Source organism: Cryptosporidium muris, genomic scaffold (genome assembly GCF_000006515.1).
Source record: "Cryptosporidium muris RN66 scf_1106632373469 genomic scaffold, whole genome shotgun sequence".
In the NCBI taxonomy this organism is placed as follows: domain Eukaryota; phylum Apicomplexa; class Conoidasida; order Eucoccidiorida; family Cryptosporidiidae; genus Cryptosporidium; species Cryptosporidium muris.
The window spans coordinates 144,144-169,103 of record NW_002196581.1 but is presented as its reverse complement, the minus strand read 5'-3'; the positions used below and the strand labels follow the sequence as shown (position 1 = coordinate 169,103).

General features: G+C 26.9%; 17 protein-coding genes across 17 annotated transcripts, besides 23 other annotated features; 9 read left to right on the top strand and 8 right to left on the bottom strand.

Moving 5' to 3' along the window:
* Nucleotides 1-174: 174 nt before the first annotated feature.
* Nucleotides 175-208: a sequence feature (AT_rich).
* Nucleotides 209-667: 459 nt separating this feature from the next.
* On the top strand, nt 668-2,241 carry CMU_011140 (BSD domain-containing protein; the record flags this gene model as incomplete). Its single annotated transcript, XM_002142479.1, has 2 exons — nt 668-1,108; nt 1,159-2,241. 2 exons carry the CDS (start codon nt 668-670, stop codon nt 2,239-2,241), a joined length of 1,524 nt encoding a protein of 507 aa, XP_002142515.1.
* Nucleotides 1,132-1,156: a microsatellite.
* Nucleotides 2,242-3,233: 992 nt separating the features above from the next.
* On the bottom strand, nt 3,234-4,544 carry CMU_011130 (uncharacterized protein; the record flags this gene model as incomplete). The annotated part of the gene is made up of 3 exons (XM_002142478.1): nt 3,234-3,389; nt 3,493-3,884; nt 4,493-4,544. 3 exons carry the CDS (start codon nt 4,542-4,544, stop codon nt 3,234-3,236), a joined length of 600 nt encoding a protein of 199 aa, XP_002142514.1.
* Nucleotides 3,900-3,935: a microsatellite.
* Nucleotides 4,277-4,319: a sequence feature (AT_rich).
* Nucleotides 4,545-4,589: 45 nt separating the features above from the next.
* Nucleotides 4,590-4,622: a sequence feature (AT_rich).
* A 322-nt stretch (nt 4,623-4,944) lies between these two features.
* Nucleotides 4,945-5,004: a sequence feature (AT_rich).
* A 19-nt stretch (nt 5,005-5,023) lies between these two features.
* CMU_011120 (uncharacterized protein) lies at nt 5,024-6,517 on the bottom strand (the record flags this gene model as incomplete). Its single annotated transcript, XM_002142477.1, has 1 exon — nt 5,024-6,517. One exon carries the CDS (start codon nt 6,515-6,517, stop codon nt 5,024-5,026), a length of 1,494 nt encoding a protein of 497 aa, XP_002142513.1.
* Nucleotides 5,879-5,899: a sequence feature (AT_rich).
* A 57-nt stretch (nt 6,518-6,574) lies between the features above and the next one.
* Nucleotides 6,575-6,632: a sequence feature (AT_rich).
* Nucleotides 6,633-6,843: 211 nt separating this feature from the next.
* Nucleotides 6,844-6,878: a sequence feature (AT_rich).
* Nucleotides 6,879-7,100: 222 nt separating this feature from the next.
* On the top strand, nt 7,101-7,949 carry CMU_011110 (uncharacterized protein; the record flags this gene model as incomplete). Its single annotated transcript, XM_002142476.1, has 1 exon — nt 7,101-7,949. One exon carries the CDS (start codon nt 7,101-7,103, stop codon nt 7,947-7,949), a length of 849 nt encoding a protein of 282 aa, XP_002142512.1.
* Nucleotides 7,950-8,009: 60 nt separating this feature from the next.
* Nucleotides 8,010-9,987, bottom strand: CMU_011100 (uncharacterized protein; the record flags this gene model as incomplete). Its single annotated transcript, XM_002142475.1, has 3 exons — nt 8,010-8,434; nt 8,691-8,833; nt 8,906-9,987. The coding sequence occupies 3 exons, from the start codon at nt 9,985-9,987 to the stop codon at nt 8,010-8,012; spliced, it is 1,650 nt and encodes a 549-aa protein (XP_002142511.1).
* Nucleotides 8,502-8,619: a sequence feature (AT_rich).
* Nucleotides 8,842-8,892: a sequence feature (AT_rich).
* Nucleotides 9,988-10,261: 274 nt separating the features above from the next.
* Nucleotides 10,262-10,390: a sequence feature (AT_rich).
* A 2-nt stretch (nt 10,391-10,392) lies between these two features.
* Nucleotides 10,393-10,491: a microsatellite.
* A 15-nt stretch (nt 10,492-10,506) lies between these two features.
* Nucleotides 10,507-10,535: a sequence feature (AT_rich).
* A 198-nt stretch (nt 10,536-10,733) lies between these two features.
* Nucleotides 10,734-11,369, top strand: CMU_011090 (SNF7 family protein; the record flags this gene model as incomplete). The annotated part of the gene is made up of 1 exon (XM_002142474.1): nt 10,734-11,369. One exon carries the CDS (start codon nt 10,734-10,736, stop codon nt 11,367-11,369), a length of 636 nt encoding a protein of 211 aa, XP_002142510.1.
* Nucleotides 11,370-11,397: 28 nt separating this feature from the next.
* Nucleotides 11,398-11,468: a sequence feature (AT_rich).
* Nucleotides 11,469-11,470: 2 nt separating this feature from the next.
* On the bottom strand, nt 11,471-12,310 carry CMU_011080 (uncharacterized protein; the record flags this gene model as incomplete). The annotated part of the gene is made up of 1 exon (XM_002142473.1): nt 11,471-12,310. The coding sequence occupies one exon, from the start codon at nt 12,308-12,310 to the stop codon at nt 11,471-11,473; it is 840 nt and encodes a 279-aa protein (XP_002142509.1).
* Nucleotides 12,311-12,472: 162 nt separating this feature from the next.
* Nucleotides 12,473-12,524: a sequence feature (AT_rich).
* Nucleotides 12,523-14,346, top strand: CMU_011070 (uncharacterized protein; the record flags this gene model as incomplete). The annotated part of the gene is made up of 1 exon (XM_002142472.1): nt 12,523-14,346. One exon carries the CDS (start codon nt 12,523-12,525, stop codon nt 14,344-14,346), a length of 1,824 nt encoding a protein of 607 aa, XP_002142508.1.
* Nucleotides 13,521-13,542: a sequence feature (AT_rich).
* Nucleotides 14,339-14,411: a sequence feature (AT_rich).
* Nucleotides 14,412-14,505: 94 nt separating this feature from the next.
* Nucleotides 14,506-14,961, bottom strand: CMU_011060 (uncharacterized protein; the record flags this gene model as incomplete). Its single annotated transcript, XM_002142471.1, has 1 exon — nt 14,506-14,961. One exon carries the CDS (start codon nt 14,959-14,961, stop codon nt 14,506-14,508), a length of 456 nt encoding a protein of 151 aa, XP_002142507.1.
* A 243-nt stretch (nt 14,962-15,204) lies between these two features.
* CMU_011050 (uncharacterized protein) lies at nt 15,205-16,210 on the bottom strand (the record flags this gene model as incomplete). Its single annotated transcript, XM_002142470.1, has 6 exons — nt 15,205-15,421; nt 15,488-15,593; nt 15,653-15,768; nt 15,849-15,935; nt 16,003-16,093; nt 16,156-16,210. 6 exons carry the CDS (start codon nt 16,208-16,210, stop codon nt 15,205-15,207), a joined length of 672 nt encoding a protein of 223 aa, XP_002142506.1.
* Nucleotides 16,095-16,127: a sequence feature (AT_rich).
* A 388-nt stretch (nt 16,211-16,598) lies between the features above and the next one.
* Nucleotides 16,599-16,629: a microsatellite.
* A 17-nt stretch (nt 16,630-16,646) lies between these two features.
* Nucleotides 16,647-17,078, top strand: CMU_011040 (40S ribosomal protein S12, putative; the record flags this gene model as incomplete). The annotated part of the gene is made up of 1 exon (XM_002142469.1): nt 16,647-17,078. The coding sequence occupies one exon, from the start codon at nt 16,647-16,649 to the stop codon at nt 17,076-17,078; it is 432 nt and encodes a 143-aa protein (XP_002142505.1).
* Nucleotides 17,079-17,283: 205 nt separating this feature from the next.
* CMU_011030 (uncharacterized protein) lies at nt 17,284-18,657 on the top strand (the record flags this gene model as incomplete). Its single annotated transcript, XM_002142468.1, has 1 exon — nt 17,284-18,657. One exon carries the CDS (start codon nt 17,284-17,286, stop codon nt 18,655-18,657), a length of 1,374 nt encoding a protein of 457 aa, XP_002142504.1.
* A 137-nt stretch (nt 18,658-18,794) lies between these two features.
* Nucleotides 18,795-19,190, bottom strand: CMU_011020 (40S ribosomal protein S17, putative; the record flags this gene model as incomplete). Its single annotated transcript, XM_002142467.1, has 1 exon — nt 18,795-19,190. One exon carries the CDS (start codon nt 19,188-19,190, stop codon nt 18,795-18,797), a length of 396 nt encoding a protein of 131 aa, XP_002142503.1.
* Nucleotides 19,191-19,285: 95 nt separating this feature from the next.
* Nucleotides 19,286-19,339: a sequence feature (AT_rich).
* Nucleotides 19,340-19,684: 345 nt separating this feature from the next.
* Nucleotides 19,685-20,107, top strand: CMU_011010 (LSM domain-containing protein; the record flags this gene model as incomplete). Its single annotated transcript, XM_002142466.1, has 1 exon — nt 19,685-20,107. One exon carries the CDS (start codon nt 19,685-19,687, stop codon nt 20,105-20,107), a length of 423 nt encoding a protein of 140 aa, XP_002142502.1.
* A 243-nt stretch (nt 20,108-20,350) lies between these two features.
* Nucleotides 20,351-22,321, top strand: CMU_011000 (Sec1 family protein; the record flags this gene model as incomplete). The annotated part of the gene is made up of 1 exon (XM_002142465.1): nt 20,351-22,321. The coding sequence occupies one exon, from the start codon at nt 20,351-20,353 to the stop codon at nt 22,319-22,321; it is 1,971 nt and encodes a 656-aa protein (XP_002142501.1).
* Nucleotides 22,322-22,555: 234 nt separating this feature from the next.
* Nucleotides 22,556-22,577: a sequence feature (AT_rich).
* Nucleotides 22,578-22,629: 52 nt separating this feature from the next.
* Nucleotides 22,630-23,427, top strand: CMU_010990 (uncharacterized protein; the record flags this gene model as incomplete). The annotated part of the gene is made up of 1 exon (XM_002142464.1): nt 22,630-23,427. One exon carries the CDS (start codon nt 22,630-22,632, stop codon nt 23,425-23,427), a length of 798 nt encoding a protein of 265 aa, XP_002142500.1.
* A 39-nt stretch (nt 23,428-23,466) lies between these two features.
* Nucleotides 23,467-23,571: a sequence feature (AT_rich).
* CMU_010980 (uncharacterized protein) lies at nt 23,567-24,715 on the bottom strand (the record flags this gene model as incomplete). The annotated part of the gene is made up of 1 exon (XM_002142463.1): nt 23,567-24,715. The coding sequence occupies one exon, from the start codon at nt 24,713-24,715 to the stop codon at nt 23,567-23,569; it is 1,149 nt and encodes a 382-aa protein (XP_002142499.1).
* Between the last annotated feature and the right edge of the window lie 245 nt (nt 24,716-24,960).

Genomic DNA, 24,960 nt, shown 5'->3' with positions numbered 1-24,960 from the left:
ATTCCTGCACCTCTATTATACCTATTTTTAGTTACTAGTAACCGATTCCCAAGGATTTCCATTATTTACTATTAGATATTATTGGGTCATATATTGAAGTATTATTCTAATCTCACTAAAAGTTCATATTTTCCTGGTATTTAAATACGTACCTGGATCCATTTTAATGTAGAGTTTAATAATTTAATATTTACTTTATTAATATTATCAAGCAGTAAATTCTAGAAGTGTCTATTTTAACTTTAATTCTTTCTTTAAATACTAATATTAAATGTAAATCTTGTAGTTATCTATACTATCTAACCAAACAATATCATCCAGTTATTCCCACTTCACCGCATCCAACCCCCCCCCCTTTTTTTTTTTGTTTCCTAATGTAACTACAAAACACTAAAGGCGCTTGAAATTATTTAAGGCGGAGCTTTTACCGCCTTTGATTTTTATGCGGTATTATGGAATTTTGTTATGCTGTCCAGGTATAGTGGTAGCTAAAAATAGAAAGGTAAATGGTTGCTCCTATTATAGTGTGTGAAGATATTTACTGGGAATTTATCTATTAGTAATTTTTTAGCATCTTCTATTTTATACTTTGTAAAGATTAATGCATTAAGAATTAAAATAAGGAAGACGTAATTTGAATATATAAAACTCAGAGGATTAACTAGAAATGGGAGTAGCAGAAAGTATTGAAGATTTTACAGAAGATTTTGAGATTGAAATGAAGGACTTTGATGAGACATTACAAGATCATGTATTTCCATGGTTCCATATTGTACAGTGGGCTAGTGAGGACTTACCAATAAATACAGTCTTAAAGTGGAATTACAAGACTATTAAAAAAAAGGTGGAGGAATTAACAATAGATACCAATGAATTTCTAAAGAGTTGTCAATTATATAAAATAGATAACTTTTCATTAGATGATGACCAGATCCCATATGCAGAATGGGCTGCAGCCCTACTTGTATTAATACCTTCACTAAGTAATATTAGATATGAACTTGTACCACGGAGAATGAATGAAAATTTATTTTGGCAGAGGTATTTCAGTACTATACGAAATATTATTATAAGTGATGTAAGTTATGTATTATTTTCAGATTTATTTGTATATTATTTTCAAAATTATATTTTATTTATTTATTTATTTATTTATAGGTTATATTATCTACTGAAGATGTAAATGATAACTATACTAAAATAAATAATACCAGTTTATGCAATACAGACTTATATAATAAGGATATAGAATATGGAAAAGATAATATTTTACCAGATCATGCAAATGATGCAAATGTTGAGGCCAGTACATACAACACTAAAGAATCTGAATTAAGAAAAAGTAACAATACCATGTCAAATATAGAGAGTAATGAGGAACACTGTTATAATTATAGTCAGGATATTAATATTTTGGAAAAAGTGAATTTAGATACAGAAAAAGTAGATCTTAAAGATATATTTCTACATTCGAATAATGAGGAAACAAAGATTTTGGATAATTTACCTGTAATCCAAAGTGATAATGTAATTATTGAACCAATGTATGGAACAGATATACTTTGTAGTGGAAATATTGAAGACAAAGTTAATACTTATGAAACTACTAATGAAGATCATAATAATACTTTGAAAATAGATAAATCTTTATATAGAGATTCTGTTGGTGAAAATAAAGAGAAATATGAAATGGTAGATAATGTGGAAAATAAACATGTATTTGAAGATTCTACTCAACATAAAGAAGTTAATAGTGAGGTTCAAGTAACCAATGAAGTTATAGATGAGAATTTAGATAAACAAAAGTTCAAATCCATGGAGAGTTGTAATATAGAAACTGAAACTAAACATATTAATACTAATGAGGAATTAATGACTTTAAATAAACATAGCCAAGATCATATTCATAATGATCAGGAATCATATTTATGTACTAAGCAACCAAATATAGAATATAATAATAATAACTCTTCTAATTCTTCACAAGTATTACTATATTCAAAACTTTCTAATTCACTGTCCATAAATAAAGAATTTGAAAAGGAACAATCACATTTAGGAGATGCACTTCATGATATAAATGAATCTAATTGGGATAATAATGATATAGATAAGGTAAATACAGAAGATAAAGGAGTAAATAAAGATTTTATAAGTAATAATAGTGATATTATAACAGACACTAAAACTTCATATCCTTTAGCCTTAAATGCAACTCAAAAAAATATTTATATGGACTAAATAAATTTATTGAATACACAAAATAATGTAAAATCTACTGATAATAAAGAATTAATAAATTCTAACAATCAAGTGATAAATTTAAATAATGAGTTAGATCACACTAATATCACATATCAAGATTTAACCTATCTAAATGATTTGAAAGTCATTTCCAAAAATGAAACTGAAATTGTGAGTGATAATCAAAGTACTAATAAGAGGAATTATGATTTAAATTCTAAAAATATTTGAGAAAGTGAATTTGGCAGAGCATTAAGTAATGGTACTATACATGATTTAGTGCAAAGTAAAGATCATATGGAAGATTTACAACAAGTTCATGGTATATTACACTATAAAAGTCTATCATCTTACCAAAACAATAATGGAAAGCACTGAAACATGAAAAGGATTATACTACTTCATACTTTATTAATAACTAATGTTCAATATTATTATTGTAGTCAATGAAATATATCTACATCTAATTATCTTAACAAATCTACAAGAATAAAGTATAATTCAAGAAAGAAAGGAATTATATATAAATAATGTATTAGGCAAATTAGTCAAAATACTTCACTATAAGTTTTCATTTACTATCTTGTAATAGTTAGATTATAAGATCTAAGATCTTTTATATTGAAGATATTTAGTCATTATTTTGACTGTACGAGAAATTTTGGGAAATATCTCTATATTTCTAGCTATCTGTACTTTGTCTAAGCCAAAGATATTCAGAATAAATTCAATATCTTCTTGTTTATTTCTATACATAAATACTTGTTTAAACATAAATTAATACATTAACATTCTAGTATTTATATTGAATAATTCAATATTAATTCATGGTAATATAACCTGTTATATTGTTTAAACATGATTTTATTAATAAACTAGCATCCTAGTTCCAATATGTACCTCATAAAACCACTTGAATAAATTTAGATTATTTAAAGGCGCATACTAACAGGTAACCTTTGAATCAGTTATAACAAATACACTAATAACTACAAAGTAATCAGACTTGGTTGTTGAGATGATTCTGATGCCATTACATTATCATTACCACTCATATCAATCTGACCTGAAAAATAGGAGTTAAGTTGAGAGTCTAGACGAGCTTTACAAGCATCAACACCCATATAACTATCTAGCGCAGCATCCTAAAGAAAAAAGAAGAAAGTTGTTTAAAGAAGTTCAAAAATTCCCCATCAATATTATTTTCAAATACTATGTAATATCATAGTCCTCATTATTGAAACATACCAAAGAAGCCATTGTTGTTTTCTGAGATATTCTATTATTTCCTTTCCCATTTCTACCTTTGCCACGACCTCCTCTCATACCACTCCTTCCTCTCCTTACATTATTACTAATATTACCTCTAGTACTAAATTTACCCCTAGTGTTAGTTTGTCTTCTTCCAAATCCAGGTTTACCTATATTTGTAATATTTCTATTATTACCTGGACGAAGTGTCTTTCGTTTATTTAGACGCCCAATACTTGTATTTACTCTACGACCACCATGTACCTCAAATATTCGACTACGGCTAGTTGTCGAGCTACTAAGAGATTGTCTCCTCTTTGCATTTCCATTTGCAATACTTGACTTTCTAAAACCTCCGAGACTGTTCCCACGACGTGATCCAGATATACCTATAAACAGAACAAATATATATATATATATATATATATATGCATATATATCTAAGTAAGAATGCAAATAAAAGAATAGGAATAATAATTGGTATATCAGTAAAATAGAATGAAAATGAAATCTCGCAACAATTCAAACCAATATCTTCAACTAAGAACCTAACATTTCCAATTATATTCAATAAGTACCAAGTATTAATGGGAAATCTAAAATTTCATTGATTACATTCAAATATATTCTAAATGTTTAGTTAAAATACTATATATATAAATGTATCTATAATTAGTCAAGTATGCAGATCAAATAGTCTAGAAATAATCCAAAAGTAAATCTTTCCAATAACACTAAATTTAAATAAAAAGTATACGTTAGATATATATCTCATTAGTAGTTTAAATATTAAATATTATTTACTTTATTTCTTAATTTTTATAGGGTAATATATCCATTTATATATAATAGTCACTAAATATATGACTAAATAAAAATAACAATATAAAATTCAAGTAACATATTACATTGAATATAATTTGAATGTTGCATGTATTACATTTCATCTATTTCTAATAGTTATCATTCCATTTACTTTTAATATTACTTAACGAACCTCGACCACGTGCAAAATTACCTCTATACTTGGTACCAAATGATCTAACCATTATTGATTTATTGATTAGTAGTAACTTAAAATTCAATTAAATCAGATAATTATTAATAAATAAGATTTAAAAAAAATTCTAATTTCTGTATCGAGTACTTTTTTAAAAGGGAAAAATAACCCAATAAGTAATATAGTTGTCTCCACTATTAGCGCCTTATGCTATTGAGTACGGTACCCCTCTATTGTACGTAATTGCATGTACTGATAAGTTATAAATATATAATTTATGATATAACTGAGGATTTCAACAAAATATATAAAATAAACAATATATACTAATAAAGGAATAATTCACTCTTTAACAAATTTAAACAATATTGTATATAAAAAATTCATATTTTAGGCTTAATAAGTATATGTTTGCCTTCTAAACGCGCTATTTAATATAGATTAGATTCTAATTATTAAATTTTATCAAGGAAATAATAAATATTTCTTAAAAAAAAAAATATTTAATTCAAGTATAAAATACCACTACTAATTTCTCTTCCTAATTTTCTTTTTATTTATTTCATGTTGATATTTTGCAGCCTCATTAATAAGAGACACTAAAAGTGATAAAATTATAAAGATTGTTATTAATGTAAATATTGCAGATATTGTTAATTTTTGTGATAAAATATTCCAAAGTGTGTTAAGTTCAAAATTCTTATAAGGAGAAGTCATGTTCTTATTACTACTATCTCCAGAACTTAATATATATCTTATATAATTTAATTCTTCTTGTATTCTTATTTTTAAATTATCTTTTCTTCCAAAAATTACTGATAATGGCCAAAATTGAACAAACCACATTATTATTTCTGCATGTTGACTATCATATCTCTTTGAAAATAAAAATACCAGAAAGGTAGTCTGAAGTAATACTTTTACAATACATTTTCCAAGTACTAAGGCAATAAAAAAGTTCCAAAATGGCATCATAAAGTGACCACATACAATACCGCATAAGTCGAACATTAAATTTGGCCAACAGCTTAATACAAAAACACCATATCCACCTAAATTTTCAATTAACTTCAATATTATAATTTTCATTAATCTTATAAATTTACCTTCATTGTTATTATTCACAATTTCTATATTAAAACTATCTAGTTGATTTTGTGTAATATCAGTTCTATCTAAATTTTTATAGTTCTCATTTGTAATCATTGTAGCTGTTTCTTTAGACAAATTAAAAGTACTTTTATAAGCTTTCACTTCATACTTACAATCATCTAAATCTTCTATTATATTTCCTTCTTTACTAATTTTATCATTTCTAATAGATCTCAGATCTTCATTTTTAATATCATTAGCATTTGCAATAAATAAATGACCTATAGCACCTTTAATATTATTATTAATATTCAAGCGAGCTTTAGCAGCTGCATATGCTGCCGCATATGGTGGAATCTCTCCTAAAACAGTACCAAATCCCCATAAAAGTGAATAAGGTAAAATTTTTAATAAGAGTGATAATAATGAAATTGGTAAATCTATTTCATTTGGCTGATCTTGTATATTACAAGGAAAATACTCACCAGGTCCTAGTATATTTCGCCACATATTAATTCTTGGATCGAAATTAAAAGTATTGAAAGTTTCGGCTGTAGATATGATAGAATATATATGAGGAAATAAAAATAGTAACCCTGTATGAAGACCACATCCAAGACCAACAGAACTCAGGAAACCTAAAAATACCCACCACACTATATTTAATATAGTAATATATAGCTCTCTATATAATTCAGTATGATAACCTTCAACAAAGCTTGTTATCCATATAATTATTCCTATTAAAATTAAGAGTATTAACCCCTTATACCAATCTGAAATAATCTTTACAACACTTTTTTTTAGAAAATTAGATACAAATATAAATGCCAATGTTAAAGTTAGCCATGGGTTTTTTAATAGATGAATATCCTTACTATTAAGATCTCCCATTAATTCTTGAGTTTTATCAATATATTTATCAGCCATCTTCACAAATATCTGTCAAATTACCTAACAAAATACGTATTTGCAGTGAATTTAGACTAATATTTAATTAGTATATTTTTGAATTTAATTAACATTTATCCATTATATTATTTTTCCATTAGATGTAAGTGCTAGGGGGTTTTAAACCATTAAATTATAATAAGAAAAAAAATACAAAAACTTAGGCGGGTTTTTTGCTTGCTATTTTTCCCGCATTATGGTGATTTTTGCATATGACAACAAGATTGGAATTATTTTATGACCGAAATCTCTTAAAGAAAATTTTATTATTCTAATTCAATAAAAGAAGATTTCTTATACTGAACTATTAATTAAACAATTATTATATTTAGTTTAAAATGATCATTTATTTGAGGTATACCTATAGACAATATAAGAGTTTTATATCTTCTACACATGCAAATTCTTAATAGTCTCGTCAACGATTTACCTAAAATCTGACAAATTTTACTTGATAATACATTAAGTACATTTCTTTTTAATATTGTTACACTATTATTTTGATTAACTACCTATATATTTCTTTACTTTTTCTCTATAGAGTAAATTTATAGATATCAAAATGAGTATAGGGATTAGATGGTTCTTTGCAATTACAGCACTTACTTACCTATTTCAGGTTAACCTAGGTATTCAAATTAATACTCAGAGTAAAAATGAAATTTTACCATATAACAAAAAAGTTACTAAAAGGAAGCTAACTGTTACTGAACTAGCAAAGTTTTCAATTGGAAAGGATAGTAATATCCAAGATAGAAGACTACAAATATCACTTAGTGATCAAGAAGTTGGAAATAGTTCTTTACCAATAAGTACTTTATTAAATAGTACTTTACCCGAGAATAAACTGAATTTACAACATTCTAGTTTAGACAAAATTTTAAAACAAGAGGATTTATCTAAGGAAAAAAATAAAAATTCTGAGCTACTCAATAACTCAAGATCTATATCAACTAATATAACAGAAACTACTAATTTTATAAATACTACTACAGTCTTACCATCAACAATATCTAATAACGAAACAGTTAAAAGTATTGTACCAAAAACTTTAAATAGGAATACAACAAATGATAATAAGAAACCATTTGATAATGTATTTCAAATGATACAGAACCCAGATTGGGTAGCTACTGATGGTGATTATCATTTAATTGAATTTTTTAGACCAAATTCAACAGAACCATTGGTTCGTTTGGTTAGTTTAAGTGTTGCTATGTATAATACTAAACAAGATACTGATGAAGCTAAGAAATTAATTGAGTTATTATTAGGACCAATTAAGGAATTTGATTCAAAAAATAACATTATGACTAATGAAGAAACATTTGATAAAAATATGAGCTCTTCTGAAGTAGAAAGTGAGATTACAGATTTCTTGGGTATATTAAGCAACATGATTTTGTTTTAAAATAGTTTAGTTTGATAGTAGAAATAAAAAAAAAGAAAGATTCAGTTTTGTATTTATTTTTTAAGGCTTAAATTGTATAGATTTAAAATATTTAATAATTGAATGTAGTTTTGCAGCTTCTTCTTTCCCATTACTTCCTAAATTTTCACAATAGTCTTCAATATTATTGAGAATATCAGAACCTTTTAAGTTATATTTTAAAAATAGTTGTTCAATATTATTAATTGGTAATGGTGCTGAGAAGAGTTTTGAATTTTGAGCTAAATATACAATTAGATGTAAAAGAATTAGATCAATTAATTGAATAGTAAATAAACCAGCATCTACAAGTTTGGAATTTTGGATATCATCTAAATTATTATCATCTAGAAAATCAAATGCTTCCTCAACATTGTTGGAATAAAATTTCCTTAATTTAAGTATTGCATCTGTCTTTATAAAATCATGTTCCACAAATTTGTTAATTACACGTTTTAAATTTTTATCTAGTAAAAAATAAAATGTAATTTGGTTAAAGAAATTAAGATATTTCTAAATAAAATATTAACTCCCATATATTAAAAGAATTATAATTCTATTTAAATTTTTTTTCTGTAAATATATAAAAAAAAGAAATATTTTTATATACTTGAGTTTATTTCTGTTAATATATATAAATTATATTTTTAATCAATTATGATGTGATTCCATAATCATTTCTTTTAATATATAGGATACTAATAAAATTAAATTTATACTTACCATTTGAGTATTGTATTAGTGATTGAATAATACTACATATATGTTCATCTAGATCACGTTGTTCAACATTTCTAACTTTTTTTTTTTTATCCAATATTTCTATTGAGTAAGCTAATAAAGCAAATAATGGTTTTAATCCATACCTATTAGGTATTAAATGAAATATAAAAATTAAATAATTTCTCAATAAATAATAATAAAAGATTCCAACTTACATTTCAACAAATAAATTACAATTTTCACTTGAATTTATTAATGAAAAAGATATTATTTTAGTAGCCAATGGACGCAAAAATATTGCTTCACGCATAAGCCTAATCATTAAATCAATACCTTCTAGCTTATTAAAAACAATTCTTGCCTCATTTTCTAATAGTATAACTGATAGAATATCTGATAAATTAAACAAAAATTCTTTTTCTTCAATAAATTTCGGTTCTTCTTTTCTTAAACCAAATTTTGCTAATGTTATCAGTATTAAATCTAAAATAGAATTATTGCAATTCTCAAAAGTATCTCGGCAACACTCTAATGAATTCTGAACAAGAATACATAGTATCTCTGCTTTATGTGCAAAATTAGAATTTATCTCTGATTTTTCAGACTTTAGGCAACTTAATAATATGTTATATAATTCTTTAGCAGCAAATATTTTATTTGAAACCTGAATAGGATCTATATCTAGTAAATTTTCTATAAGTTGTAATCCTTTAGATATAGCTGTATCTATATTTTCCTTATTATTATCTATATCTGTAGATATACTGTTTTCTAAATTCATTAATACTTTTCCAATTAAATTAAATTCAATACTATGTTCAATTGATTCAAGTATATTTAACCAGTATGTCTTATCTGTGTAATTTTCAATTGATATATCATCATCACCTTCATTTATATCAGGATCAGTAATATCACACAATATTCCTAGTATAACCCCATATATCTCATTTGCACTAGTATTATTTATAAAATTATGTTCTTCTTTAATATATAATAGTTGTCTAAAAATATTCATACCATCTAATTCAATAAATTTTAGAGTTATCTTCCTTGATACTCCAATCATCCATAATTCTGTTATTTCACTACTTATTAAACTATATATATCTACTACATTATTAGAATCTTTATATAGCCTTGATAATTTTGATTTTAAAATATCTAGAAAACTATTTAAGTTTTCTATTGTCAAACTATTAACTTTTGTATTATCAATATCTTCAATAGTATCTTCTTCCTTCCGAATAGATTTTTTTTCTTCCAAACGTATTTTTTTATTATGTTCGCATTCCATCTAATATGCTAATTCTTTTCTAGTTTTTTAGTTAAATTCTACTATTGAGAAATATGTTTAAAAAGACTCAATAAAACTAATGGTATTTGTGTTATGTAATAAGCCGCCTAAGATTACTATAAAGTTATTCCTTATTAATCTTAATCTAATTATAAAGAGAAATGATATAGTTAGAAATAAGAACAAGTAAAACATATATAATATATCTTGTATATAAAATAGATAATTTCTTAAAATCTAAGCTATAAAGTGTAATTTCTATAATTTTAGCTTCTATAAAATTACTTTAAGATTATATTACTCATAATATAGAATATTTTATTACTTTTTTCTTTAAAAAAAAATAAATTTATGTTTATTTTAAATTTAATTTAATTCATTTTAATATTATTGTAAATATTTAGGAATATATAAATGACCAATATATTTCTAAATGAGTTAATAAGCTAAATAAAACTTATAAATTGAAAAATTAATAAAATATAAAAAAAAATTAAATAAATAGCTTTAGTGATATTCAATTTAATAAATAAAATTTATATTATTAAGTATGCATGTAGAAAAATAATTCAAGATCTAAAAACTAAAAACTAAATTATACCCGCTAATATTACTAACTCTGATCCAAATATATTACTTAAATTTAAGCGGGTAAAGGGTATCGAATTAACTTTGGAGTATAGATAACTTCTAACTTTAAAATTTGAATACTCTTTAGATTGCAATTATATGAGATAGGGGTATAGATGTTTTTTTTTCGCAAGAAAACGGATAATAATGAAGGAAAATGTGAAGTAGATGTTGACTCAGCAAGGGAGAAAACTTTAAAGGCAGCACAGGCTCTAGAACAAACTCAGAAGGAATTGGAAGAAAAAGAATTGAAATTAGAACAAGAAGCAGCCAAACTTGCACTACAAGGTGATAAATCAGGTGCAATAATGCTTCTTAAACGTAAAAAACTCATCACACAAGAGAAAGAGAAACTAGCTAATTCACATTTACTACTAGAACAACAGTTACTCAATTTGGAAACTATAAGAACACAACAAATGACAATGTCTGCATTATCAGCTGGTATGATAGCTCAACAATCAATAAGTTCATGTCTAAATACTAATAAATTAGAGAAATTATCTGAAACTATAAAAGAGCAACAAGATCTTCAAGATGAAATATCCCAAGTATTAGCTCAATCTCTACCTACAATGAATGAAGAAGAACTTTTAGAAGAATTAAGTGCAATACAAGCTCAAGAAATAGATAAGAAGATAATTGAATCATCTGCAAGTATATTTGAGTCACTAGATAGTATATCTGATAAGACTAAAAATCATGGTGAATCATCAATGATATCTAATAACCGTAAAATAATTATACCATAATTATATTTAATAGGAGAAAAAGAAGAAGTTAATATTAAATATATAAATACTAGATAATTAATAAGAAAAGTAATCAATTTAAATTTAACTTAAAATATTGGTTAATGTTCCTCTTTATTACTTAATATTATTTTTAAACGAGGATATTCAACAATAGTTTGATCTGACAAATTCTCACCTAAAGTAAAATTTAAATTCATTTTAAAAGGTTTTACAGATGACTTGAAAGATGAAAGGAAAACTTCAACTTTATCATTTTCAATCATATTGATTAATTCACTCTCTTCTTTTATATTCAATTTATTTAACAGTTGTGGATATTCAGATTTATATAAATCTAATATTATATTTCCTAACATATCCTTTTCAGAGAAATTTCCACTAATTAATATACTATCTTTACTTTGAAATATACATTCAATTTTCCAGTATATTATATTTAAATGCTTGTTGTAATATGTTGTATTTGTTTTTCTAATATACATATCTTTAACTGGGCAAAATTCAATTTTTATTTTTCTATCTAAACAAGCTTTTTTTAAAAGTGGCATTGGACTAGTTCTATCACGTTTATTACTATCTTTTATTACCTTAATCAATGAATCTTTTTTTACTGTACTTGGGTAAATTACATTATCTCTATGTAAATTTCTCACAGCTGCATCTATTACTCTACGTGTATCTTCCAGAAACTTAAAATCAGTCCATAATTCATTTTCATTATATTGACTTCTAGGTATTAATTTACTTGTTAATGTTTTGATACGATCTCCATTGCACCCAGATAATTTCTTATGAGCTTTTACACAAGATAAACAACATGACTTTACTAGACATGCTGGACAAGTGTATTTAGCATCATTAGTACAATTATGGCATATTCCATTTCTATCCTTATTGATTAAAGTTGCATATGTCGTTTCTATACTTTTATTAAACATTTCAATAACTTTAAATATGTCATACCCCGCTATATTTGGGAGCGGGTATATAATATTAGTTACTATACGACATTTCATAAGTAGGATTTTAACATCCTTACTAAATATATGTTTCCTAATTGTTTAATAGTATTTAATAGATGTTCGAATATTATTAGCTACTTAATAACTTAATTTTTGAAATAATTAATATTTGGAATATATAATATAATATGACAATATTTGTATCGGATAGTATAAATGATATATCTTCTGATATAACAGAAGATGATGACTATCTTTTAGATGGTGAAGAATATAATGATGAATTTAAATTATTACCAAATGCTAAATGCTTATTTGATGATTTTGAGTCGGAATATGCAAGTGTTGTATGGAAACATATGAAGGAAGCACATAATTTCACTTGTTCAAAGTATATTTTTAGAGATAATGCATATGATCGTGTAATACTAGTAAATTATCTTAGAAAGTGCCAAAATGATAATCTAGATGTTGAGGAAGTATGTAATAAGATAAATGAAAAAAGTGAATTTTGGGATGATGAAAGGTTTTGGAAATTAACTTTAGAAAATGACAGATTAATTTTAGAAGAGGATTGTGAAGAGGAATATGAAGGAGATGATGATAATTGTATGCCTATAAATAGTAATGATAAATATAGAAATATATGCATATATAGTGAAATGACAACTGAAGAAGAGAATAAAATTTTAAAGAAGAAAATAAAGTCATTATCAAATATTATAGTAGAGCTTCAAAAAGTAATTAAAAATTCTGAAAAAAAAAACCTTGAATCATATTCATCTCAATCTAATATATCACTTACTATTCCAAATATTGAAGAGAAACATATACCTTTACTAGAATTTGAAAATCGATTACTTGATTTTCCACTTGAAACAAATAAAGAGTCAACAGAAAAATTCATTTATGAAGATGAGTCTTATTTTAATTCATATTCTCATTTGGATATACATAGAGAAATGATACTAGATGAAGTAAGAACTAATTCATATTTTAACTTTATTACTAATCCAATAAATTCCAAATTTTACTTTAAAGACAAGATAATACTTGATATTGGTACAGGAACAGGAGTTTTGAGTATATTTGCAGCTAAAAGTGGAGCTAAATGCATAGCTGCAATAGATGCAGCTGAAAATATACTAGAAAAAGCTAAGGTAATAGCTCAGAAAAATGGTCTTTGTAATAAAATAAATTTTATATATGGTAAATTAGAGAATTTAGATTTATATATAAATGGTAATGAAGTTGTAGGTGTTTGTAAAGAAAGTAAGCCTCCAGATAAATATCAAAAATTTAAATGTGATGTTATAATATCAGAATGGATGGGATACTGTTTATTATATGAAAGTATGCTATATACTATTTTAAATGCACGTGATAAGTATCTAAATTCTATGGGATATATATTTCCATCTTCTGTATGCCTACAAATATGTCCAGCAGATTACCACAAAATGATAGATGAGTGTATAGTACCATGGAATAATAAGTTATACGATCTAGATTTAAAAGAGTTGACTCCATCACTTCAATCTTTAACTGGGTCTCCTATTGTAGAAATTGTCCCAGTAGAATTGTTGCGCTGTAGTGAAATGACGAATCTAACGAAGATAGATATTAAAACTATAACAGTAAATGAGCTTCTATCGTTAAGACAGCCATTTAAAATAAATATAGTGCCTAAGGAGACTGAGTTTGCAACTTCACTAGTTATTTCATTCACAACAGAATTTAATGTTGAGAATGCTAACAAAAATCAGATCTTTCCATTGATTATAGAAACTTCACCATTTAATAAGCCTACACATTGGAAACAAACAGTACTACATTTAAGAGGACCCAATAATACTCTACTAAAAGCAGTTGATGTCTTAACTGGATATTTAACTATTACTCCAAATATAACAAATAAGAGGCATATAGACATTTTAATTGAATTATATAACACTAAAACAGTGGACGGTAACCATTATCCTATTATATCTAACCACTATTCACTAAATTAAAAAATACGTATTAATATTGTAAATGATATTATTCATTAAAAGTACAAATAAATTTAATAAAATAAGTAGTGAAATATGATTTTATTAATTAGTCTAATATGTTATAGTTTATATATTATGATATAAAGCTTGAAGATTTCCCTAACTAATTTGTTATATTTATATTTTGTCATTTCTTAAATATTGCTTAAGCATCTTCTTTGTAACTTGAACCACTCCATTATGCTCTCTCACTCCTTTCCCACTTATATTATTCGAATATTTTCTTTTATTACGCTTCTCACGTTTTTCAAGCTTATTTAAACGTTCAGCCTCCATAATATTGGCACTTTTTCCTACCATCAAGGATACATTTAACTCATTTTCTAAAGCTTTTCTTGCTTCAATATGCTTTTTTGTAGCCTTTTTGCGAGCTAATAATTCTGGTAAGGGCATTTTCTGTGACTTCCGAGTTCTAAATCCAAGTGCTTTAGCTTGTATATCTTCATATTGTTGCCTTTGAAATTTCCCTAGATGAGGATATACCAACTTCCTTATATCTCTAATTGTCTCATTAAATATATTTCTCATATTATCTTGATTATGAAACTCTTTATTCTTTTTATTCTTACTCATATAGTCAAATTATACCTTAATAAGAAGAAAATACAATTCTACCTTTAATTATAAGTATTCTATAGTGCAATATAGATAATATATATATATATACAGCGCCTATATATTTAGCTCATGCAAAGATGCCACAGGTACTGAGGTATATTTGTTAATATGGACTATTAAATAAAGTATAAAATGATCAATAGATATAAATATATATAGCTAATTATATATAATAGTTATCTGAATTTTTATTCATATTTAAGTACCTGTATTTAATTCAGGTTGCGATATTTCAGTACTATTATTTTGTTCTATCCCTGTTTGTAGTCTTGATATAACTGATGTATTTGTTCTAGATATTGATCCAGACTCACTTTTTATACTATTTTGACTGTTAAGTGAAATCAGTTGGTAATTTGTATAATAATCTATGGTATCCTGTTGTAGCTTGATGCTAGTAGATTCTGGTAGACGTCTGATGAGGCGACCTATTAATAATAAATACTATCTCGTTATCTTTTATTTTAATATAAAAGAAAACATACCTGGATTTCCACTCCATTCAGTAAAAGGAGGTATAACAGTATCAGGTGATATTACAGTATTTGGTAATATGATGCAGTTATCCTTGATTATACTAGCATGACCTAAGACAACAAAATTTCAGTAATAGTAGTAAATATTATAGTACATATGAATTACATACCAATAATACAATTGTCTCCAATTAATATATTTGAACCAATTGATGTTGCCATTACAATTGAGTTTTCCCCTATATGTACACAATCACCAATACTTATTGGAATAGATCCATATTTCCTAATAATAATTTCAGTTATTAAATAATAAATCCTCAAATCTAAAATATATATGATATTATGTTAATAGTAAAGACTTACTCTTTAAATCTCTTGAAAGAAGGCCGTATAATGCAGTTTGGTTCCAATATTACATATTGACCAATTCGTATAACAGCTAAATCACCACTAGTAGGAGACAGAGAGTAAATAATATAATAGTAAGATTGTATATATATTGCTTTTATAAACGTACCGTAGTATAACTCCTTGGTCTATAATACATGTACCTAATAGGTGGATATTCTGACTTCCGCATAGGATAGTTTTACGGCAAACAATATTCCCTAATAATTAAATATGTAATATTAAATAATATTTCCTAAATATAAATCAAATGAATTCATACCTGATGCAGTTTGTATATACTCTTTCCTATTTCTTTTAATAGGGAATCTTTTCATTTTTCACTTTTTAAGGTATTACCCTTCTCTTTCTTTTCTAAATAGACTTTATTATTTAAAATCCAAGATTATATCATATAAAGCTTATTATATATGATATTTCACAAAGTGAGAGATAATAATTTCTCTAGTAAAGTGTAAGGGGTGATTATCTAAGGTATTGCATGTGTTTCAATATATCACTCTAACAGGTTAAGAAAAGAATGGGGAAATTGTCAACTGTACTGAAAAATTAAGCGGTATTAAAAAAACCGCTATAATTTAATTGTCTCGTCTCAAAAATTCTCTACTTGAGCTAATTGTAAATTTGAAATTTTACTTAAAATTTAGTTATTTTGAGTAATTCCACTGCAAGTAAACCGTGAGGATAGGAGCGGCTACTTTGTAGTTTATTTCTATATTTATTTTAATTTTTATTTATAGACAATAAACAAAAATGTCAGATATTGAAGTAGAGCGAACAGCTGAACAAATACATCTAGAACATGAAGTAGTTACTGATTTAACTGCAGCCATTAGAATTGTACTTAGGAATTCGGCTGTGCGTGGTGGTTTGATTCGTGGTTTGAATGAAGTAGTCCTTGCTCTGGACTCTAAGAAGGCTCAAGTTTGCTTTTTATCAGAGTCATGTGAAGAAGACTGTTACAAACAACTAGTTGAGGCTTTATGTCGTGAAAGAAATATCCCATTAATTACTGTCCCTGATTCAAAGGAATTAGGTGAAATGGCAGGTTTGTGCAAGGTTGACAGAGAAGGTAATCCTCGCAAAGTTGTAGGTGCTGCATCTGTGGCAGTCACAGACTATGGTGTAGAATCTGAAGCTTACCTCTATCTTCAGAAACACATTGCTGAGAATTGTCATACATAGATATTTAGTACATAAATAGAATTAGCTACTTTCTAATACACGTAAATGTAATATGTAACTTATTTTTTTTCTCTTATATATCTTTAAAAGGAATTGCTGTGCTTGTTAGTCATTATGGTATTGTTCTTTAGGTAAATATATACAAGCGCCTTGGATATAAGATTAGATAATAATTCTAATTATATGACTTTTTCCTGTTGAAATTATGATTGAGAAATGTGTTAAGTGTATCAATAAATCAAATGCTAAGGAGCTAGCTTGTTTGCTTGGGTTAAATTGTAGTATAGAAGATACTACAAATTTGAATGAGGAAATAGACGTGAATAGTTTAACTAAGAAAGGAGCTACTTTACTACATTTAGCCTGTGAAAAACAGGATCAAGAATGTTTAAAAGTTCTACTTTCTCATCCCTATATTAATATCAATATTATAGACCCTTTAACTGGTTGGACTCCCTTAATAACTTTAATTAACTCAGGAGGAGATAGAGATTGCTTGGATATACTGCTTGAAAAAAAACCGAATTTATTACTCTGTGATAAATTCCTAGAAAATTCACCTTTACATTGGGCTGCAAAACTAGAGCTACCTCATGTAATATATCGTTTAGTTAAAAGTGGAGCATCAATTAATTATGTAAGTAGATATTCAGGCCTCACTCCATTACATGTATCTATTATAGATGGTTGTGAAGAATCTGCAAGTGAATTAATATCATTATCAGCTGACCCTATGATAAGAGATGATGACTACGAGGGATATACAGCTTTGCATTTAGCTGTAATTAATAATTTACCCAACATAGCTATCAATATATTAGAATCAAAATCTTCAATAGATACAAATAACTGTATTGACAATTCTGGAAATACTCCTTTACACTTAGCTTATAGTCAAGGATTGGTTGCATTAGCAAATAGATTAGAAAATTATGGATTTGATAATACACGTGAAAATGTAAATGGTGAAACTCCAATAGACTTGTACAACAAGTGGTTACAAACAAATAAATTAGATAAGCAAATTATACAGGAATCCAAACGAGGTATAAAGGAAACAAGGAATAAGAAACATCACATAGGTATAGATGAAATAATCGAAACTCCAGTTTCTCAATTCTTTATTAAATATGGTTTAGCAGAAAAAAATACATCAGAAAAAGATAACAAGAAGAACATTTGTAAAGGTGAATTTTTATTTAAGCTATTTTATAAAGCAGGATATACTGAAGTAGATAATAAATTTGTAGAGTTGACTGATTTATATATTGCAAAGATAGGAGTTAAAGATGCAGCAGTTAGATCAAATATACTTAGAGCTATACAGCAAGAACTTAAATATAATCAAGAACAATTAGAGAAATTATTACAAGAAAAAGCGAAGTATAAAAGAAAAAAAACTGCAATTTACATAATAATTGGATTATTGTCATGTATTGTTATTTTCTATATTACATATATTTTTCTACAAGCAGTAGTAGATAAACAGAGCAATTTACCGAGAGGTAGCAGAAGTACTACAAGGAACAAGAAATCACACTCTTATTATGCTAAAAGGAAGGCACAATTTGATCTTTAACATTTCTATTGCACCCCCTATATTTCTTAAATAAGACGATTGCCTAAATTAAAATTTAATGATGTATTGCATAGAATTAAAAACAAGAAATACTTAAAAGAATGGAACTAGTCCATATCCTTAATTATACTAGAAGATTAATGTCTACCAGATTTCCCTTGAAATACACGCACCGGTGATACAACCTCCACAGGAATATCTAAACCTAATCCTACAAGCATATCCTTTGTATCTTGATCTACAAGGATTATATCTGGTTCAACTTCAGATTTATCAGGCAAACGTTCCATACGGCGTTCTTTTTCCTCTTCTTGTAATTTGAGAGAGATACCACGCACTGGCCCCTTTTGTATTCTTCTCATTAAGTGGGTAACAAATCCTGCAATTTTATTTCTGAGACGTTTTGTTGGAATATGGGCTACCTCTTCAGATATCTTCTTATTTGTTTGAAAGTCTAATGTTAGCTTTGATACATACTTCTCTACAATTAGACGAGCTGCCCTCTTAACTGTCTTTGTTCGCACTCTACCCATATTTAGTCAAGTGAAGGAAATATCTAGATCAAATTTTTTCCCTTATATACTGTAGTACAGGAATAACCTTTGTAAGAAGAAAATTACTTGAGCGCTTTTAATAATATAATGATCTATTTTATTAATTAATTATATTTAAGTTAATAATACTATCAATGTAGACACAATATTAAAAATACAATTATTCTTGAGTAGTTTATAGGCAAATATTTTGACAATCATACTATAGCCTATACTAGACAAGAGTATTAATTTTGCCTATTAAATAAGTATATCATTGTTGACACCTACATCCAAACCGTCTCGTCTCAAATAAACCGGGAAAATTTATGGCGCTGTTTATATAAAAGGTATTATTTCCATTTAGTAGAGTGTCGTCAGACTTTCAAAAAAAGGTTTAATTGAGCCTTTACTACTAATACTACTATCCTTATTTAATTGTGTATAATTATAATATTTTATGTCTACAAATACATAATCTGTGGCCTAAATTAATGAGGGATGATAATTCAAATTTACAATCTAAGGAGGTAGAAAGTGATCCGGCCACTTCTTTATCATCATGGTTACTTTGCTTAGAAGAAGATTTAGATAGTGAAATATATGTAATATTACGTGATAGTAGGCAGTTCAAAGGTATATTTCGAAGTTTTGATCAGTATGGGAGCTTATGCCTAGAAGCAGTCTATGAAATAATTAGCAATAGTAAACAGGAATATACCCAGATATATTTAGGCTGCATGATATTTCGTGGTGACAGCTTAATGTTGTGTGGATTAATTGATGAATATGCTGCTCCATTTAATGCTATTAGGAAACCATTGGTAGATATATTGAAAGATAATGAAGATAATAAACTTAGATGTATTAAAAAGGAATCCAGCGTATTTGAATGGGTACCTGATGAGACAATCTAGTTTTTTTTAATAGATTTGTATTCCTAATTATATCTATACTTCTATTTTCTAGTTAATAATATGAATACATTATTTAGCACACACTACAAATCTTGCACTTTTACACTTATATAGACGCGCTTAGCCAATTAACTTTCCCCTCTCCACTTTCGGAAATAGTTTGTTATGCTTTTACTATAGTCTTGGTGAACTAGTTATAAGGCTTGATTCTTTTATGTTGCAAATATCTGTATTAATATAACTATGAATATTCAGGAATCTCAAAGGAATGCAATTGGCTCAATGCTAAATTTGTCTTTACAACCTGGGTTTGGTAATAATATGATAAATCAAAGTGCCATCTCCACATCTAATACAACTACAACTAATGATATCTGGATTTTAGAGGGGCCACATATATGGAAAGTATTAATATATGATAAAGTTGGACAAACTATATTATCACCACTAATGAAAGTCGGCAGTCTACGCCATCATGGAGTAACATTACATATAAATTTAAATACACCAAAAAGCGTTATACCAGAAGTACCTGCACTGTATTTTATTTGTCCAACAATAGAAAATATAGATAAGCTTTGTGAAGATATACAGAATAAATATTATGAAAGCTATTATATTAATTTTATTAGCCCTTGTTCAAAACAGGTACTAGAATATTTCGCTAAAAAAGTCATTAAAACTGGGAATGTTAGTAAAATTACAAAAGTTATAGACAGATATTTAGACTTTATATCTTTATCTCCAACAAAATATACCCTTGGAATGGATAGTGTTTATTCATGCTTTCATGGAAATAATAGAAATGATGATAGTATTCAAGCTACTATAGATCGCATAGTTAGTGATCTAACTTGTGTAATCTCTTGCCTTGGAATAATCCCAATTATACGTTGTTCAGGTAATATGACATCTCCTAGCCAAATTATAGCTAGACAATTGGATTCTAAACTAAGAGAATTACTTAAACAATCAAACACAAATTTTCCCGTTATTACTGGTAACCATAGACCAGTTCTTATATTATTAGATCGTGACATTGACCTTTCTGTTATGATAAATCATACATGGATATATGAAGGCTTAATACATGATGTATACAATCTTAAACTTAATAGAATTTCTATACCAGATGAATCAAATAATGGGTATAAGGCATATGATCTAGATTCCAATGATTCATTTTGGCGTCAATATTCTGGTGCTCATTTTACTGATGTTGCTAATGCTGTTGCTGAATTACTTAACGATTATAATAAAAAATTAGCAGAGCTTAACTACAATAATGAAGACTCCACACAAGTAGCTTCCAATTTGGCTATAGCTATACATGCACTCCCTGAAATGACTGAGAAAAAACGCAGTATAGATATTCACACTAACATTGCCACAGCTCTCGTTAATGAAATTAAAAAAAGGGAGCTAGATAAATTGTTTGAAATTGAGGAGTCTTATGATACAATACCAACAGTTTCTGGTTGTATAAATCAAATAGATTTACTTTTTACACCTACAGATTCTGACAATAGTAAGTTTACTGATATAGATAAGTTCAGAGTTATATTATCTCTATGCTTACATGAACGACATGGAAATAATATAACTTCACAAAATATTGAATATCTTACCAGACACTTTAATAATAAGGCAGAATATGTTGGAATTTTAAATTATGTATGTAAAAGACGTGGAAATAATTCTTTTAACCTTTCTTTTAGTAACTCTGATATCTCACCTAATACATCAAATGTGGTATCCCAAAATGTGTCATCTGGAATTACAAGTTTAGCCAAAAATATGGGTGAGAAAGTATTTGATATGGCTGGTAAGAATATTTTGCAGGGTGTAAGGGCACTTTTGCCTTTAACAAAGTCTCTAAAGATAACGAAGATTATTGATTCTTTATTGGAAAATAAGACAAATACATTCTCAACTACAAATTCACAATTGTCTTCTTCATTAAATAGTGAAGAATTTCTATATTTTGATCCAAAACAACCGTGCCAACCAGGAACTGATTCTAGTAATGTAGTACGTATAAAGACATCATTCAAACAAGTGATAGTTTTTATGATTGGAGGTGGAAGTTTTGTTGAATCTCAAGCTATACAGAATTATGCTGATAAGGCTCAGAAGAATATTATATATGGATGTACTGAGTTTATTAATCCGAATGACTTTATTGAAGAGCTTAATAAAGTGGCAAATTCGTAGTTTTATAAGAAATATTGAATATCACTTAAAATTTTACAATATATAGAAGTGCATATAAAGTCTTCTAAAAGGATAAACTCGTCTTCAAATGCGCCATATTTGCGTAAATATTTCAGATATATTGAGGCCACCTTTGACACTAATAAATTTTCAGGTGTTAAAAATAGAAACATTCTTAATATTTATAAATACAATAAATGGATTAATATCTAGATTCGAGGTTTGCAATTGAAGTATTAAATAAATAATTAATATTGTTATTGTGAATACTTGTACAAATAATACATTTCGATTATAGGGTAATAAATATGGATACAAATACTGGTATAAGAAGGCCTTATGAATATTACAATGTAGCCATATACTGTACATTATCTTGTTTATTTTTTCATATTTTGGAAAGTATTCCTACGGAATATGTACTACTTTCATTTTTACCTAAGAGAATAAGAGAAAAGATTAATGAAGAATTAAAAAAGAAAGAAAGAATTAAGGCGAAACATCTACGTATCCGTGGAATAGCGTTTATTCATGCTATAATATCTAGTTTACTTGGATTATATACTTTGTTATTACCTACAGTCCGAGATAATCCCTACGGCTCAACTCCTTCATCGTGGATTTATATTGGTACATTTTCATTGGGATACTTTCTATGGGATATAATCATAATATTAAGGCAATGGAGGCAAAATAATGATTCAAATGTATGGCTATTTCATGGAATAGTTTCATTTATTGCATTATTTAATTCATATATTATACAAGAACAATGTTTAATAGGTCTACTTGCTAGTGGAATGGTAACAGAACTATCAACTATCTTATTAAGTATAAAATATTGCTATTATAATGCTGGTGACAACGAATCTAGGTCATGCAAGGTTATTAGTTATTTGTTTGTGCTAACATTCTTTTTAACAAGAAATGTTCTACTTCTCTACCAGATAAACATTGAGCTCTATAGAGCATACCAATTTGCTCCATCATATAGGTCAAAAGTTTATATATGGTTCTTTTTCCCTATAGGTGAACTGTTTAATTTGTTAAATATTTATTGGCTAATTAAAATTATAACTGTAACAAAGAAATCAAAGAGAAGGTAATATTTTGAACATAATTGATGAAATAAACGATATTGAGACATTTTAAATTTACAAATTTGAATTTATAATACAATAATATGAAATAGAAGATTAATTTTCTACAAAGTAAATTAATTAATGTGAATTATTTTACTTAATTTTATACTGATATCATCTTTAAGTAGGCTGCATTATTTATTGAGTCATATACACTAACTATACCTAGTAGATTCTTGTATAATGGATGATTAATTGAAGTAAATCCATATATTGTCATACTAGATTTGTAGTAATTTTCTAGTTTTGATGTGTTCTCATTTATGTCAAATAACTCGACAATCTTATCTTCACGTGCTACAGTCAATAATGGTTTTGTTGAAACTTTAAGGCAATCTATTGAAGAGATTTTTAGGTTTGAATGATTAAACACATTAGATTGTATTGAAAATAGGGGTCCACAACTTTTCCTATTATCAAAGATATCAACAATACCCTTATTTAGTAGTGCTCTTGCAAATAAAGAAGTATCTTCAATATAAGTTAACTTGCAGGTTGTAAATTCACTAGATATAATTCCTCCTTGCCAACCTTGAATACAATCGGAAACAATTGATGTTGAATATTTAGTTGGAGTTCTTAAATCTAAAGATAAAGCAGCTCCATTATTAAAAGCTACATATATTGTATTTGTTGTATGGCCATAGCATACATCCATTAATTTATATTGCTTTAGGTGGCCGACATCAAATATAATATTAGCATTTGTATTAAACGTATATTCTAAAGGTTTCGTTTTGTGATCTACAGTAGTACCATTATATTCTATATCCCATAGTAAACAACGACCATCATATAAAGAGGAGACAATTTCATATGGATTATATTCATTAAAGCGAAATCCTGTAATATTCATTGCAGGTACTCCAATTATATTGGGATTATTAGTCCTCTTACTTGAATCTGGCAGATTATAATGCCTCATTTTTGTATTTTTTATAGCTAACTTACATATTAACTCATTCTCTTTAAAGAGATGTATATCATCATACGCTATTGCTATAATTTTATCTTCTGATTGTCCAGTATACTTAGGCATCCAATGTATCCCTCCTACAGGTGGAAATACATATTTATAAGTATTTCCAACTGAGAAATTATCCTCTAAATGATCGTAGCAGATAATATCAACACTACTATTGCCAAAATTTAAGTTACAGGCAGCAATATAAGTCAGATGATCATATTCACGTATTTGAGATGTATCTAACAACTGAGCAATAAATGGTGTCTGTGTAGCAGATATCTCCATTACCAGTGAGTAATGCAATGCAGCATATTAATATATATTCAGTAAAATATCTTCTTATGGTAGTCCTACTGAGGTAATACAAAAATAAACAATATAGCATCATCTATATAGTTCATTGTTAGCCTTCGATACCTTTTTTGGCGCTATATAGCGCCAAATATTGAGGCTTATTTTTATTATAGGATTTGTTACCTAGTGTATTAACTTGTAAGTTATTTATTTACTTTTGAATCCGATAGATAGTA